Consider the following 16,680-nt stretch of genomic DNA (forward strand, 5'->3'; position numbering starts at 1 on the left):
GAAAATAAAAACTCCCAGTGGTCTGAAATATGCCAACCTGCTTTTGAAAAGGTCAAATCTTTATTATTCACTCACCCTGTATTGATGGTATCTGATTTCGATAAACCATTTGCATTAGCTGTTGATGTAAGTGATTGTGGTTCTAGTGCCATTCTATTAGAATAAGATAACAGTGGTATTGAACACCCTATCTGTTATATTTCTAAAAGGTTTAACTGCCACTAAAAATTTGATATTAAGTTTAAAACATTTTAATGTGTATGTATTTGCATCTCAACAGCCTATTGTCATTTACACTGATCACGAGCCACTGACGTTTTTGAACCAAATGAAGGGCAAGAACATAGTGCTGTTAAATAGTAGTTTCACATTATAAGAATATGATTTGAAAATAATCCATTTCAAATGGACTGATAACATTTGTGCTGATGCAGTTTCATGTGCTATGTAATTTTATTATCATAATGTTATTTGTCATGATTATTGAGGTTGTATAATTCTTTAACAATGCATTGTTATCATTGTGTGTGTGTATATACGTATAAATATATGGTATCTTAGTTAAAAGTTGGCGTTAGAATTTTTTAGATCTATGAGGAGCAAAGTGTAATGGATTTATCATTGGACTTTTATTTTAGTACCAACACTGTTAGTTTTGTATTTGCTTGCAACGTATATTTTTGGCTGTGTATTGCGCAAGTCCCGCCTAGTCTCGAAATTTGTTAAAGAATCTTGAGATTAAGAATCAATAATATTTATTTTTCGAAAATCCACAAGAATATTGTTGAAACTTTGAGAAAATCGCGCGATTTGTATAAAAACGGTTAACCGAGAGACAGCAGGAGAATATTATTAATCAGCTACAGTTTGTATGCTCTAGGTCTCAGAAGCTATAATAACGACTATTAATCGGAAAACTACACAATTGGATCACGAACGTTTGTAGATTTGGAACATTATGAGCCATTAAACTTCAGTGAATTAACTTTGGACGTTATTATTTCTACGACATATTGTTGTCGGTGAATTTTAATGGAAGCTCCAAGATAGCTAGCCATCAAAAGAAGTGTACAGGTGTATCAACAAAGAATTAATTTGCGTTCTGTGAACGTCGATAAAATATTAAGTTCCTTATTGGATATAAGATTAATTATTGTCTGTAAGATTAAAAAATTGTTGTATATAAATCATCATTTATAATAATTATTAGTAATAACCGTTATTATAAATTTTATTGTTTTTTTGTATATTTAAATATATTTGTACTAAAAATGAAAATTATGGTTATCAATCTTTTGAATAAAAATAATAAATTTGATACATATTAATATGTAATTAACTTCTAAATTAAAATGTCCACTTATTTGAAATAGTAATACTAACATAATATTGGACTAGCATGGCCAGGTGGCTAGGGCGCTCGACTCATAACCTGAGGGTTGCTGGTTCGAATCGCTGTCACACCTAACATGCTCGTTATAAAGTGACGGTCAGTCCCACTATTCATTGGTAAAAGAATAGCCTAAGAGATGGTGGTAGATGATGGTGACTAGCTGCCTTTCCTCTGGTCTTACACTGCTAAATAGCGCAGATAATTCTCGTGTTGCTTTGCGTAAAATTAAAACAAACAATATTTGTGACACACCAAGAGTCACAAAGTGTGAAACATGTTTCTTGCTACAACGAACATGGTAATCATTGAATCATTTCTGAACGGCTTTTGCTTTTTAAATATAATTCATACGCGGACTGTTTGAATTGCGCGGCTCCAGTTGGTTCCAGGGGAATCCGCTTGGTGTCGCTAGGTTCGCACAGATCAGCTGATTACGACGCCATTTCCTGATTGCAGATATCTTCATTTGTGTATTAGCTACGCGGTTTTAAGTGAAGTGCGATTTTTTCGTTTGGCGGATTTCAGAATGAATGACCTGAAGGAGCAACGACTTGCTGTGAAATTTTGTGTTAAACTTGGAAAATCTGCGACTGAAACTTTTGCTATGCTTAACACGGCTTACGGTGATGTTGCTATGAAGCGTACAGCATGTTTCAAGTGGCATGAACGTTTTAAGGATGGTCGACAGTCCATTGAAGATGATGAGCGTCCTGGACGTCCTTCCACGTCAACTGACGACCCACACGACGACAAAATCAACACCCTGGTGCAGGCAAATCGACGTCTGACTGTCAGGGAGCTTGCTGAAGAGTGTGGGATATCAGTTGGATCTTGTTACGAGATTTTGACCGAAAAATTGAAGATGCACCGCGTTGCTGCGAAATTCAGCCCTCAGAACTCGTGAGTTTTTGGCCAAACACTCGATCACTGTTCTTCCCCACCCCCCCCCCCCCTACTCACCTGACCTTGCTCCTTACGATTTTTCTTGTTCCCCAAACTCAAAAGACCCTTGAAAGGAAGAAGATTTCAGACGATTCCCCAAATTAAGGCAAATGCGACGAAGGAGCTGGAGGACATTACAAAGAAGCGTACCAGGACTGTTTCAACAAGTGGAAACACCGTTGGGATAAGTGTGTGCGTTGGGGAGGAGAGTACTTTGAAGGAGTCCCAGACCTGTAATTTCTAAATAAAGTACATTTTGTTTTATGACGTCAGTCCGCGTATTTTGAACAGCCCTCGTATAGATATAGTAAGAACTGGTATTTACTACGCATTTGGACAATGACAATTCAATTCTCGAAGAAATTTAAATATTTGTTATTCTGTTGCTAGGCGCATATGATTAGTACTTTTGAACGTCTGTTCCAAGTGCCACAAGTGGACAAGACGCCTATCGAAAGTTGGCCCCCAGCTAACGGCAGGCGCTTATAATTCAGCTGAGCTGAAACGAATGAAAAACTATTTGTGACGTATCTTACTCAAGGACAGAAATACAGGACGCCTGCCTGCTCCCATCTCGCAACCATCGGACAAGTACAAAGTCGATGAAATTCAGGAACTAAATTGAGATTAAAAAAATATTTGAGCTTGTCCTTGTTTGTTTAGGCAGAGGCTTGTTTTTTTTTTTTTTTTTTTTTGAATTTCGCACAAAGCTACTCGAGTGCTATCTGTGCACGCCTTAACACGCTTGGCCATGCCCGGCCGAGGCAGAAGTAAGATTAAAATCTTATTTGGCCATGAGCAATCAGATTATAAAACCCCGCGCTTTTATACAGAATATGCCTTATGATAAATATTTGTTTCTCTCTGTTACCATTTTAAAGCATCATCGGAAATCGTGCAAATTATTTTTCATTATAAATCAATTTTTTCATAGTTTTCTCCACGTTGTCAACAATATTTTATGCATTAAAATAATCCATAATTCCTGAATATAAAATCTTTAAAATAATTTTTAACCTGATTTAAGTTTGTTTGGTTTATTTTTTATTGTTTGTTTGTTCATTTTTTGAATTTCGCGCAAAGCTATACGAGAGCTATCTGCGCTAGCCGTCCCTAAGTTGACAGTGTAAGACTAGAGGGAAGGCAGCCAATCATCACCACCCACCGCCAACTCTTGGGCTACTCTTTTACTAACGAATAGTGGGATTGATTGTTACATTTTAACGCCCCCACGGCTGAAAGGGCGAGCATATTTGGTGCGACAGGGATTCGAACCCACGACCCTCATATTACGAGTCGAGAGCCGTTTAATTCATATTTCTCATCTTAATCCAACACAATTGCTCGTTATCCGTGTTCGATGGACTCAGCAGATAGCCCAATGTGGCTTTGCTAAAAGAAAACACACACTCGTTATCCGTGACGATGGCCGAAGAAGGTCAAAACGTTGTTCGCTCCTCTACATAGAGTTTTTTCGATCCATACCAGCCGTTTCTACATATATAATTAATCGTTATACATATTTGCATAACCATGTTTGTGATTTTATATGTATATATAATATTAATTTTAAATTTCTTCACTTTTGCATATTATAATAGTTATATTTATCATATATTTGATTCTCTAAACTTATTACCGGCCCGGCATGGCCAGGTGGGTTAAGGCGTTCTGAGGGTCGCGGGTTCCAATACCCATCGCACCAAGCATGTTCGCCCTTTTAGCCGTGGAGACGTTATAATGTTTTAGTCAATCCCACTATTCATTGATAAAAGAGTAGCCCAAGAGTTGGCGGTGGGTGATGATGACTAGCTGCCTTCCCTCTAGTCTTACACTGCTAAATTAGGGATGGCTAGCGTAGATAGCCCTCGTGTAGCTTTGAGCGAAATTCAAAAACAAACAAACCGATTACACATATTCAGTTGAACGAACAGCGACCTCGTCATTAGTGGTATTTAAGGGGTCATTGGCAAAATACGAATTACGTAACTCACAGACAGTAAAAATTTTTGGGAGTGTAAAAAAATTTTACATTTTGAATGTTTTAAAAAACACAAAACTCAGGAGAAAGCATAATGTTACGTCGTTATTTAGACAACAGATGTTGTCTAAGACCAATTCTTCACTAAATTGTCATCTCTAAGAATTTGGATAAGCAAGAATTCGATAAAACTTTAATTTTCTGAAACCAAAATACTCCTGTTTTATTTCTAGTCATGAAGACTTCACAATGAGGATGAAAGTCTGGGTTTCTTTTCTGCAGCTGTTATTTTTATTCTAAATATCCTCAACGTTTACATTTATTTTCCGCATATGTTTGGTGATAAGCACGCGTGGGCCTCGTGATCTATAACAGCATGAAATTTATCTCGATGTTTAAAATGACTCGAAAATTTAAACATAGTAGAGCGAAAACACTGAATAGCAGTGTTTTAATTATTACTTAAACAGAAACAGTAGTGCAAAAAAAAAATGAAACAGCGACCTTTCACGTACGATATAAATACAAATAATCATTTCTTGAGTTTCCTTTCCAACCATTAGTTCAGAACAAGTGTTTCGTATTTAATTTATCCCGGATGACCCCAGTTTATTATGTTACGTATTATATTTTATCTCGGAAGAGTATGCGACTTATTGTATTACGTACGTTACATATTACTATGTCAACCGGAAATTTGAATTTATAAGTTAATTAAATGTTAATATGTATGAAATTTATGATATTTGCAAACAAATTTAAAACACTAATTTTTTTAACACAAATATATGGCACAGTGCGGACTTAAAACGCTAGAATCCGAGTTTCGATACCCGTATGGGGCAGAGTACACTTAGCCCATTGTGAAACTTTGTGCTTTTAAACAACAACACAATATATCTTAATATACAAGAAAAGAAACAATACAAATTATAATAACGCTTATTACTACTGCTTATTACAAATGATTTATATACAACAATTTTACAAACTTGCAGACAATACAGAATCTTATATTTTACTTAGAACTTAATATTTAAGGCCCGGCATGGCCAGGTGGGTTAAGGCGTTCGACTCGTAATCTGAGGGTCGCGGGTTCGAATCCCGGTCGCAACAAACATTCTCGCCCTTTCAACCGTGGGGGTGTTATTATATGACGGTCAAGCCCACTATTCGTTGGTAAAAAGAGTAGCCCAGGAGTACGGTGGGTGGTGATGACTAGCTGCCTTTCCTCTAGTCTTACACTGCTGAATTAGAGACGGCTAGTGCAGATAGCCCTCAAGTAGCTTTGCGCAAAATTAAAAAACAAACTTAATATTTTTCGACGATCCAGGTCCACTAGGCGCATATTACTTTTATGTTAAAACACAGGTGTACCTCACTTGAAGAGAATACTAATCCGGGATGCCTTTTCTACCCATACCAGCCGTTTTTAAATATATAATGAAGAGAATATTATTTAGTTCTATTCTTGTTTCTTCTCACACCCTTACAAGCTGACTTTTCCCCCTGAATAATTTAATTTATTCATAAATATAATAACATCCGATGTAATTCACTGTAGTTGAATGGTTTGCAATCTTCGAAATCTATAAATGTTTCTGGTCAAATTGTGGTAAATTATAGCTTCCAAGGTCTAGAGCGCATTGACTACAGCTGTCCAATAATAATAATAATAGTCTGTCGAGCGGCGTGTCGGTTTTATATACCAATCACTCGAGTTTCTAGAAATTTCAACAATGTTTGCTCGTTTTCGTAATATAAATATTGTTAATTCTTACTCTCAAGAATCTTTTATAAATTTCGAGAAGAGGCGGGGGTTGCGCAATACACAGTCAAGAATATACCTCACATGCAAAAAAAGAAAACTATACAGAAACAAGTGTTGGTGCCAAAATAAACCTATAACGGTAAACCCTTCACAACTGGATCTTCCCAAAGAAATACGATGAATCATATGTTGGTTCTCTGGCTATATTAACATACAAGTTATTCACACTGTAAAGTACATTGTTTTGTCACAATTAACGAGATTGGTGTCCTTTATAATTTTAAGGTTCTTGTTCACTTTGATTAAAGTTCCTTTCAGGCTTAAGATTTCGAAAAGTAAGAAAAGTTTTCTGAGAATCTTTGGAGCATATTGTTGTGCTTTTGATTTCCCCCCTTTATCGAGTTGTCATGTAATTATACTAAGAATTAGTCATGAAAGAAGCCAACTATGATGCGATCACTTTATTTAATTTTTTGCTAAACAAAAATATTTTTATTAAAAGTTTATAATGATATGTTAAACAGAGTTGGTAAATAATCAGTTCATAAATAAGAAAGCACGAGTTTCAATTGATTTATAATATCATTCACCGTAAATGGTATAGAAAATTGTAACGCCTATTACAGTCCGGAGATTTTAATCATTTAGGAGAAATAACATAAAACACTTTTTCTTATATGCAAAAACGGCTCGTTTGGGTTGAGAAAATATTTTACATAGAAGGTCGAAACGTTGTTCGTTTTTGCATATAAATTTCTCAACAAGTGGGTTTCTCGACATCACTGATAAAAAAAAAAAACACTATTATTACTCTAGCTAAGAGAAAAAAGTTGTGAAAATATCTATTTATATGTGTATAACAGGTATTTAAGGGTTGACTTGATCTATTTAGACCAATGAACCCATAGCGACAAAACGTGTATTGTTATGATTATGCCTTTTGAAAGCTGTCGAAGAATGATTACAATTATACTTTTCATAAGGTGTTGTATTAGGCCTAGTATATCTTCGAACACTACATTTTAAATTCATTTTCTTAGTGGTTTTCAAAAGTCAGAATAGTAGATAATAATACTATTCAAACAACACAATATTTGTCATATCCATTGTTGACGACAGCTGAAACACAATACACACTGTAAGGAACACTAGTGATTTAAGCCACTTGTCTTTCACAAGCTCAAACAAAATGTTATAAACGCAGTCAATAGTATTGTGGCTCTCGGTGATTGCACAAGTTAATTAAACTGAACGAGTGATATTTCATTTCATAGGCTACTAACTCTGTGATGTAAGCATGTTGTCACTACGGGGTTAGGTTACTCTTAGAGCAAGCGTTGTTATAAAATCTCTGATTTGTGTCCAAGTGTCAAATAATTTACGATTGACAGAAGTTGATTACGTATCTGCTATAAGAATCAACTATGAAGTTACTAGAAAATCCGCATGTTTTGAGTTGGGACGAACTGCTGAAACATGCAGACAAAGCACGAATGTTGGCTTGTAAACAATTTATTTACCATTACAATCAACACAAGTATAGAAGCGGTGATCCATTTAAATGGGGAGATGAGACTGAAGGACATATAGTAAAATTCAATCATGAAACTAAAACTGTGAGATTATGTCTACGTGCATCCAGTGTTTTAAAGAAGTTAAAAGAAAAACATTCTCTTGTTGGCATGTGGACTGATGAGTGTACCGAGTCTATGCTAGAATGTTGTCCACAAGAGCCTTTCGGGGATGTTTTGAATTGTTTTCATCTAATAGAAGAAAATATGTCAAAGAGGAAGAAAGAAGTACTAGCCAGTTTGGAATGTGATGAAACTTACATAAACATGGGAATGTTTCCACGACTTGGTACTAAGCAATTTACTGAACCAGCTTATAAGCCTACACCCAATTTTGGCCTCTGTAAGTCACTGTTTATTCCAGATGGGTTTATCTGTGTAGAAAATGAAGCATACAGAGCTCTAGCTATTCTAAATGACACAAGAAAAGGGAAACGAGCCGTTGTGAATATACCTATTTTTAAAGATGAACATACACTTGACCCTTTTATTGAAGATTTGCAAGCACTGGGCGATGATGGACAATCTGAAGAAGTAGCTAAACTGAATCATGTTTACGAAGATTGTTCTATGTTTGGACTTAGCAGCTGTTCTCTTCAGATTACAGTACAAGCACCATCTCTGGAAAACGTTAAGTTTTTACATGACCAGCTATGCGTTTTATCTCCAATACTAATGGCTTTAAGTGCTAATGCTCCAGTTAGAAGAGGATTCCTAACAGAGCTTGACTGTAGATGGCAGGCACTTGCTGAAGGGTTTGATGACAGAACAAGAAAAGAGATCAATCATCCCGAAGCACTAGATTACAAGATTCCTAATAGTTCTCGCTGGGAATCAAATTACTTGTATTTCTCACCAAGTGGATCAGAGTTAAATGACATACAAATTGTTTATGACGAACAATATTATGAAAAACTTACTTCCGAAGGAATAGATTCACAGCTTGCTCTTCAGGTGTCATGTGCCCTCTTAAGAACACCAATGATATTATGTAAGGAACAGCTGGAAGAAGATGAAACTGGTTTAAGCAACATCTTAACACTTTTCCGTGAACCAGCGGTTAATATAAAAATTCCTGATTCTAGTATTTCAGCATTCTGGCGTCTGGGTGCAAAGTAATGGATGCTCAATTAACAGACTTTGAAAATTCGGCTTTAGCGATATTCGTTGCACTTTTTTCCAAAGTTGTAATAAACAAAAAATTAAATTGGCTCATTCCAATAAGCAAACTTCAAGAAAATTTCCGGACAGCACAGAAACGAGATGCTGTTCGCGAACAAAAGTTTTGGGTTAAAAAAGATATCAGTTTCTTTGCAGAATCGGATTCAGACAAATCTTCTATCACGTTTTTGACACTGAATGAAATACTAAATGGATCAACAAACGGATATCATGGGATAATTCCTGTGATAAAGGATTATATCAGTGAAAATGTTAACCCCGATGCTGCCGTTGGTCTAGATCGATATTTAAAACTCATTGAACAACGAGCATCTGGAGAAACTATGACTGGTGCTAAATGGATCCGCGAGTTCATTTTGAACCATGAAAATTATAAACATGATTCTGTGGTGACGGAAGAAATAACCTATGACCTGCTGATAACCATTGATCAGATTCAAAAAGGTATTCTTCAGTGTCCGAAATTATTGGGTCGAAAGAAGTTATCTAAGTATGACATGGACAATTTCAGTACAGAAAAAAACTTTAGTTTTTGTTGAAAGAGCAGATTTGTTGATATTTTAAAATTAGTGTGCATCGTTTTACAAGAAACTTAAAACAATATTCTAAAGTTCTACCGCTAAATATTATATTCATGATGTTAGAAGAACAGGTAGGTTTAAGAAGTCGAATTAGTTATTGAAATAAAAACCCTATAACCCGAACACTTTCGAAAGGTGGACCTTTATAAGGTTTTTATTATAAGTATTGTTATTAATCATTATACTTTTCTTATCCAGTATAATATTTTCTGTACGTTTAAATGATTCTGATTTTTTAAAAAATTTTAAATGTTACAATAAAGTTTAATTTTGCAAATACTTTTTTGTTTGTTATTAAACACAAAACTACTGAATGTGGGTATTAAAACCTGATTGTTTCGACGTTTTAAGCGCTCAAACCAACCGAGCGTGTGCTTTTGAAAGAATACTTTTTTACTTGTCAATAGATTTCTTAGTTTCTCAACTAATTACTCTATAGTGGGTTTTAATGATACGAAACGTATTTCATCAGTATATTAAATCATATGTTTGCTACAGAAACATTATTTAAACAATCTTTCACTGAAATTTCGTTTTCAGCAAATAACCTTTATTTGTTATCTTGGTTTGTATTGAATAAAGTCAATTTGTATAAATAAAGTGACCAGTCAATTAGAACCAAGTACTTCAGCTACCGTTTAGAAGCATTCAGAAACACTAACTTTCAAATTGGACAAGGAAAAGTGAAAACATATCAGACGATGGGAAAATAAAGTTCGTGTTTTACAAAGCTAGATTTAGTTGTCAAAACGGTGGCTTTTTTATTGCTATTGAATGTAGTTCAATACATGTATGTTTCTCTCTTAAAATAATAATATAAAAGCTAATTAAAATCATTACTAAAAATGTATTTATATGTGTTTGTAGTCAAGGGCAAAGCTACACAATGGGCTATCTGTGATTTTCCTACAACGGGTATCGAAGCCCGATTTCTAGCTTTGTAAGTCTTTGTGCCACTGAGAATGTAATGACAAAGGGATGGTAAAAATATTTCACTCTTCAAAAGTAATTTCATCGTTTATATATCCTACATAGAAATATGGTTATTAATGTTCTACATTGGAACTGCAACACTGCTAGTACCTCATTTTCCGAACCTAATAATTTCACTCGAGTATAGTATGATTTGTACATAAAACGTACGAACTATTCATAAATTTTATTTGAATAGTAATAATATTAGTTCTTATCGCCTATATATTTACGAAACATCATACTGTCTGCCTGAGAATGTTCTTCCTGTGTTTACTGCTAGTTATTTATTCTGCTAGAGATTATTAAATGATTCATTTCCCTAGAGTTGTTCTATTAACACCTCGAGACTAGGTGTTTTCTAATTAGTCTATTAAATCCCAGTTATTGTTTAATCCATATACAAACAAATTGTATATCCTTGTGCCAAATTGATTATCAACGACTAACACAAAGTTGCTTTCAAATGACATAAGACATACTTAAACATACGGCTTCTTGTAAAGTTTACGTAGACACTGACGAACATGCACGAAAAGAACACGTCTCTAAAGTAGTAATAGAAAAAATTAGGTTTCTTGCTCTTCCCTGTCTATTGGATGATTAAGGATAGAGGACCGTTTGTTTGTTGGTTTTTTATGTTGAAAAAAACATGTTTTTATGTTTCGCACAAAGCTACTCGAGGGCTCTCTGCGCTAGCCGTCCCTGATTTAACAGTGTAAGAATAGAGGGAAAGCAGCTAGTCATCACCATCCACCGTCAACTCTTGGGCTACTCTTTTACCAACGAATAGTGGGATTGACCATCACATTATAACGCCCCCACGGCTGGGAGGGCGAGCATGTTTAGTACAACGGGAATTCGAACTCACGACCCTTAGATTACGAGTCGAACACCTTAACCCACCTGGTCATGCCGGGTTTTAGAGGGCTGTTGCGTGTTTGTATGTTTTCTTATAGCAAAGCCACATCGAGCTGTCTACTGGGTTTACAGAAGGAAATTGTACGCCTGATTTTAGCGTAGTAAATCCAAAGACTTACCGCTGTACCAACGGAGGTCAGAGGGCCGTTACTATCATAAATCTTTACACTAAATTAATTGATTGCTTACGTTAATATTTCAAAATAATTTCATGAACGTTTTACATTTATTAGCTTGTAAAATATAACAAACTTGAATCTATGTTTCTTCTTCTGTAACTCTACACGGTTCTGACACATCAGCTCCTGTTCCATTCACTCTTGTAACTGTCATTTCAGCAAGAACTTGACTTGTGGGCCTCACATCTGTACAAATTCCATTCTCTGATGACCTTGACACCATCCTGTAGGGGGCCCGGCATGGCCAAGCGTGTTAAGGCGTGCGACTCGCAATCTGAGGGTCGCGGGTTCGCATCCCCGTCGCGCCAAACATGCTCGCCCTTTCAGCCGTGGGGGCGTTATAATGTCACGATCAATTCCACTATTCGTTGGTAAAAGAGTAGCCCAAGAGTTGGCTGTGAGTGGTGATGACTAGCTGCCTTCCCCCTAGTCTTACACTGCTAAATTAGGGACGGCTAGCACAGATAGCCCTCGAGTAGCTTTGTGCGAAATTCAAAAAACAAACAAACAAACCATCCTGTAAACATTCTTTGAATCATTTTCATTGTTATGCTAGCCTGGACAAATCAGAAGAAGCAATATTACACAAATAATGACATTATACTCTCTGGTATCTGTAAGATTTAAACTACTGAAAACGTAATATGTAAACGTATATTATACAATTTATCAAATAACATTAATTTTGTTATAGCAAAATATAAGGTAATAAAAAATAAAGACCAATTTCATTCTTAACTATCTGTTCATTAAAGTGCGATACTTTCTTTTCTGTAACTCTTACTTCAAAATTTATAAAATGCTATACATACAGTCTTTAACTTCCTTGTGAATTAATTAAATACTGGTTAGTAGCAACAAATTGAATCTACCTACTCTTGAGAAAATAAGGTCTACGGTTTTTCCTGCCTTATTTACTTCTTTTTTTTTTTTACAATATTATTTGCAGGTCTTTTAACTTCCAATTTTTTTATTCATCTTGTTTTCCAATTGCAAGTTTTAAAATACAACACAATGTTTCAAATGACACTGATGTTTATAGAAACTTGTCGCTAAGATATAAACCCACTGAATCTTAAACTCAAAATTTATACTTATGGATTTCGTTGCCATAGTAGCCTCGTACCAACAGTCAAAACAGTCTAGTCTTTTACTAACAAACACTTATTGTTTTTTGTTTTTTATGATACTAATGTTTTCAAACAACATATAAGTTCTATCTCCAGTTCAAAACTGTCAGTTCTTTTGAATTTTGCATTTGACCAATTACTGACCTTTACAGGGATCATTTTGGAAAAAAAAAAAAAGAAGAAAGGATTCATTTTAATAACCATTTAAAATTCTGATCCATTTCTTATGATAAATTTCATTAGACACATTTACCAAATCACAAGGGAGCCGGTTTATAGTTGTGTCCTTTTTCTACAGTAAATCAGTTTTAATTCTCTTGTTATATTTTCTCTAGTCAACTAGTAATACGATGTAACGGTGATTTGCTTAACCGTTCATTAATAAATCTTTTTTTGTAAAATATACATTCCCAATTATTAACAGCCCCACCACTAGCATAGCGGTAAGTCTCCGTATTTACAACGCTAAAATAAGGGGTTCGATTCCCCTCAGCTAGTCATCGCCAACCACCGCCAACTCTTGGGTTATTGTTTTATCAGCGGATAATGGTATTGACTGCACATTATGACACCCCCACGGCTGAAAGGGCGAGCATATTTGGTGTGACGGGAATTCGAACCCACGATCCTCAGATTACGAGTCGAGTACCTTAACCACCTGGTTATGCTGGGCCTATCTTGAATAACTATTTAGATCAACGCACTTATTGTTTATAAAACACCCCTCGTCTTATAATGCTAAAAATCGAGTTTCGATACATGTGTTGAGCAAAGCACTTAGTTCACTGTGTAGCTTTGTTCTTTACAGCAAAAAACATAGAAAAATATGTAAAACTATTGCTTCATGCATAGAAAATACCTCAGGGCTCTTTTAAAGGATTTGAAAATGCAAATCAACAAGTCTCGAGACAGCATTCAGTATAAACTTGGAATGACGTGTATCACAATTAAATTTTAATATTGGTTCGTGATCGTTAACAATATGATGCCACCAGAAATTTATTACTTTTAGGCAAGATATGTAGCATCCATATGCCATACAAAATAATCATAAATTTAAATTAAGGAGAGTTGACTTGGTTTAAAGGCGGTGACAGCCTGAGTGTTGGCTAGATGCTGTATGAATGACGGTAGAGACCAAGAGTGTGGTAAGGTAGCGAGTTATTGAATTACGGATTTACAGGTATGGAACTGTAATGAAAAATTATTAACTATAGCAAGGTTTTATATATAAATGTTGACTTAGACATTGGTTTTAACCTTACATGAGATGGCACTTTTTTAGAGCAGGGATCACAGGATCCAACGGTTCAAGGCTGATAATTCTGTTATGGAGGAAATGGGAGCACCCTGAGAAAACCAACTTTCACAGCCAGGGCACAGAATAAAAACCCTGGCTGGAAGAGGCTGTAAAGGAAGAAATACAAATGTTATTAAATGATAGGAACTGTACAAAAATAGTAATAAAATAAAACATTGATATATTCTGAAACAACGATGAGATAACTGGTTGTCAAGATGATTGAGTAGAATGGATCAGTTTGACGATTGATGTTTAGACGTAGGGATTTATGGAAGCTGACGGTTTGTTCAGTGATGGTCTGGAATAATTTGTTGGACATGAAGTTAGGGGTTGGCTGAAAGTTGTATGCGACCGTTATAAAACTGATTGTAGTGCATGTTGATGTCTAAGTCATGACTGTAGATGTCGACTTCTTCTTGGTTAGTGGTGTCTCGGTGAAGTTGGTTCAGACAGTTGTCATTAACGGTTGCTGGCTTTCTTATACGTCGGTCTGGGTGGAGTTGTCTATGACTGGTGGAATGGATAAAGCAACATTAGTTTTGTTTGTTTTCTTTTGAATTTCGCGCAAAGCTACTCGAGCGCTATCTGCGCTAGCCGTCCCTAATTTGGCAGTGTAAGACTAGAGGGAAGGCAGCTAGTCATCGCCACCCACTGCCAACTCTTGGACTACTTTTTAATCAACGAATAGTGGTATTGACCGTAACATTATAACACCCCCACGGCTGAAAGGACGAGCATGTTTGGTGTGACGGGGATTCGAAACAACGACCCTCAGATTGCGAGTCGAATGCTTTAACCACCTGATTATGCCTGGCCAAAGCAACATTAGTATTTGTTGGCGCTGTAGTCGGCATGTGGATTCTTAGAGCTGAAGCTAGTGGTACAGTGGGCAAACATTCCTCAAAGATTCAGCTGACGATCGCTGCATCTTACTTCAGCTCAGGAGAACTTTCTTCAAGCTCAAAGGAACTGGCTTTGAGTTCAGGGAACTGATTTTGAGCTTTAAACACGAATATTTATAGAAACTCTTTCTGGTATTCTTGCGATTCTTTCAAATAATATATACAACTACCCATATATACCATTAAGTATCCATTGACACTTAATTTGTCAATTTTCTTGATTGTTTTGCAATATTCAACAACAAAAACAAAACTTTGCCATAGCTTCTCCTGTTCTGCGATGACACCAGTCTGTCGGGAACAATCTCAGTTCCGTTTCTCTGATGAAACTTTAGTAACTATTCTTATGACCTTGATAGTGTCGTTCTCATTAGCATAAACAGACAAGTGGAGACATTTTTCAATATGTCTCCCTTCTTAGGCAATTGCCGTTATATAACTATTTTTATGCTTCAGTGAATATACATCACACTTCTCCTTAATACTCATAATTACTCCATACTTGAAGTATTTGAAATGTCCAAAATGCCTCAAAAGACTTCACTCGGAAGACATCGTAGCAGGCATCAAACCACACGTCTGGTCAACTTGGCTACTAGCCTGGATTGCTAGAGAAGGTAATGTTATCAGGAATTTATATATGAATGGGCTGAGGATTATTCTACAGTAGATGTCTATGATTTGTTGGCGATAAATGTCAACAATAAGTAGATAGCACATCATCCACTTGTTTTAAAATAATATGTTTGAAACACGCAAAACGAATATACAAAAATTACTTACACTATAGGAAATCATAGTTTTATCCAAAACTCTAAATAATTATGATACTTTTGATACCCTGTGAATTACCACAGTTGTATCCTGAACTTCAAACAATTGCTCCTTTATGTTAAAGTCACCACAGACGGGCTCAATTACTTTAGAGCACCCTTTGACAAAACAAAGTATTCTCCTTATTTCTACTAAACTGTGAAACTCAGTTTCAGATATCACCGTTACAGCTGGCTCGTGAGCCACCTATGTATATATATATATATATATATATATATATTATTCATTAAGGTCAAGCCCGGCATAGCCAGATGGGTTAAGGCGTACGACTAGTAATCTGAGGGTCGCGGGCTCGATTCCCGTTCGCACCAAATATGCTCGCCCTTTCAGCTATGGGGGCGTTATAATGTGCGGCCAATCCCACTATTATTTGGTAAAAGAGTAGCCCAAGAGTTGGCCGTGGGTGGCGATGACTAGCTGCCTTCCCTCTAGTCTTACACTGCTAAATTAGGGACAGCTAGCGCAGATAGTTCTCGTGTAGCTTTGCGCGAAATTCAAAAACAAACAAACAAACAATCATTTAGGTCTCGAATTTTCGACAAATTGCGCAAGTGACGTTATAATATAACAATATTAAAGAACGAGAAAAGTACCGAAGATTCGAGTAACGTGGTGTTAAAATATTAGTAAAACCGAGAAAACAGCATAATTCCAGATACAACGTAGGATTCGTACAGAGTTACATAACGAAATTTGTCACAACTGGCAGTCTTAAAACAATACATTTTCAACACTTCTGTCTTAAAAATGTAAACATTAATTGAATATTAAATCACAAAATAAACTAAATAACAGCACATACGCTAAACAGTCTTATAAATCCAACACATGCACATTTATGTTTGTATGTTTGTGTTTTCTTATAGTAGCGCCACCTTGGGTTATGTTCTGAAGCCATCGAGGGGAATCAAACCCCCGATTTTAGCGTTGTAAATCCGTAGACTTACCGCTGTACCAGCGGGAGACACACACACTCCCTTTATTCCACATGAAGACATAACAATTCAATTGCTGGGTG

The 16,680-nt window shown here is 35.9% G+C and overlaps 1 protein-coding gene and 1 pseudogene across 1 annotated transcript; both read left to right on the forward strand.

Moving 5' to 3' along the window:
• The first annotated feature begins 7,511 nt into the window (after positions 1 to 7,511).
• LOC143251669 (glutamate--cysteine ligase catalytic subunit-like) lies at positions 7,512 to 8,777 on the forward strand. The gene has a single exon (XM_076502925.1). It carries the CDS (start codon positions 7,512 to 7,514, stop codon positions 8,775 to 8,777), a length of 1,266 nt encoding a protein of 421 aa, XP_076359040.1.
• On the forward strand, positions 8,777 to 9,379 carry LOC143251670 (glutamate--cysteine ligase catalytic subunit pseudogene; annotated as a pseudogene).
• Positions 9,380 to 16,680: the final 7,301 nt, after the last annotated feature.

This window comes from Tachypleus tridentatus, chromosome 6 (assembly GCF_004210375.1).
Source record: "Tachypleus tridentatus isolate NWPU-2018 chromosome 6, ASM421037v1, whole genome shotgun sequence".
In the NCBI taxonomy this organism is placed as follows: Eukaryota; Metazoa; Arthropoda; class Merostomata; order Xiphosura; family Limulidae; genus Tachypleus; species Tachypleus tridentatus.

What these genes read in the sequence shown, in the direction of transcription:
- LOC143251669 (XM_076502925.1), top strand. Translation starts at nt 7,512, where the DNA reads ATGAAGTTACTAGAAAATCCGCATGTTTTGAGTTGGGACGAACTGCTG.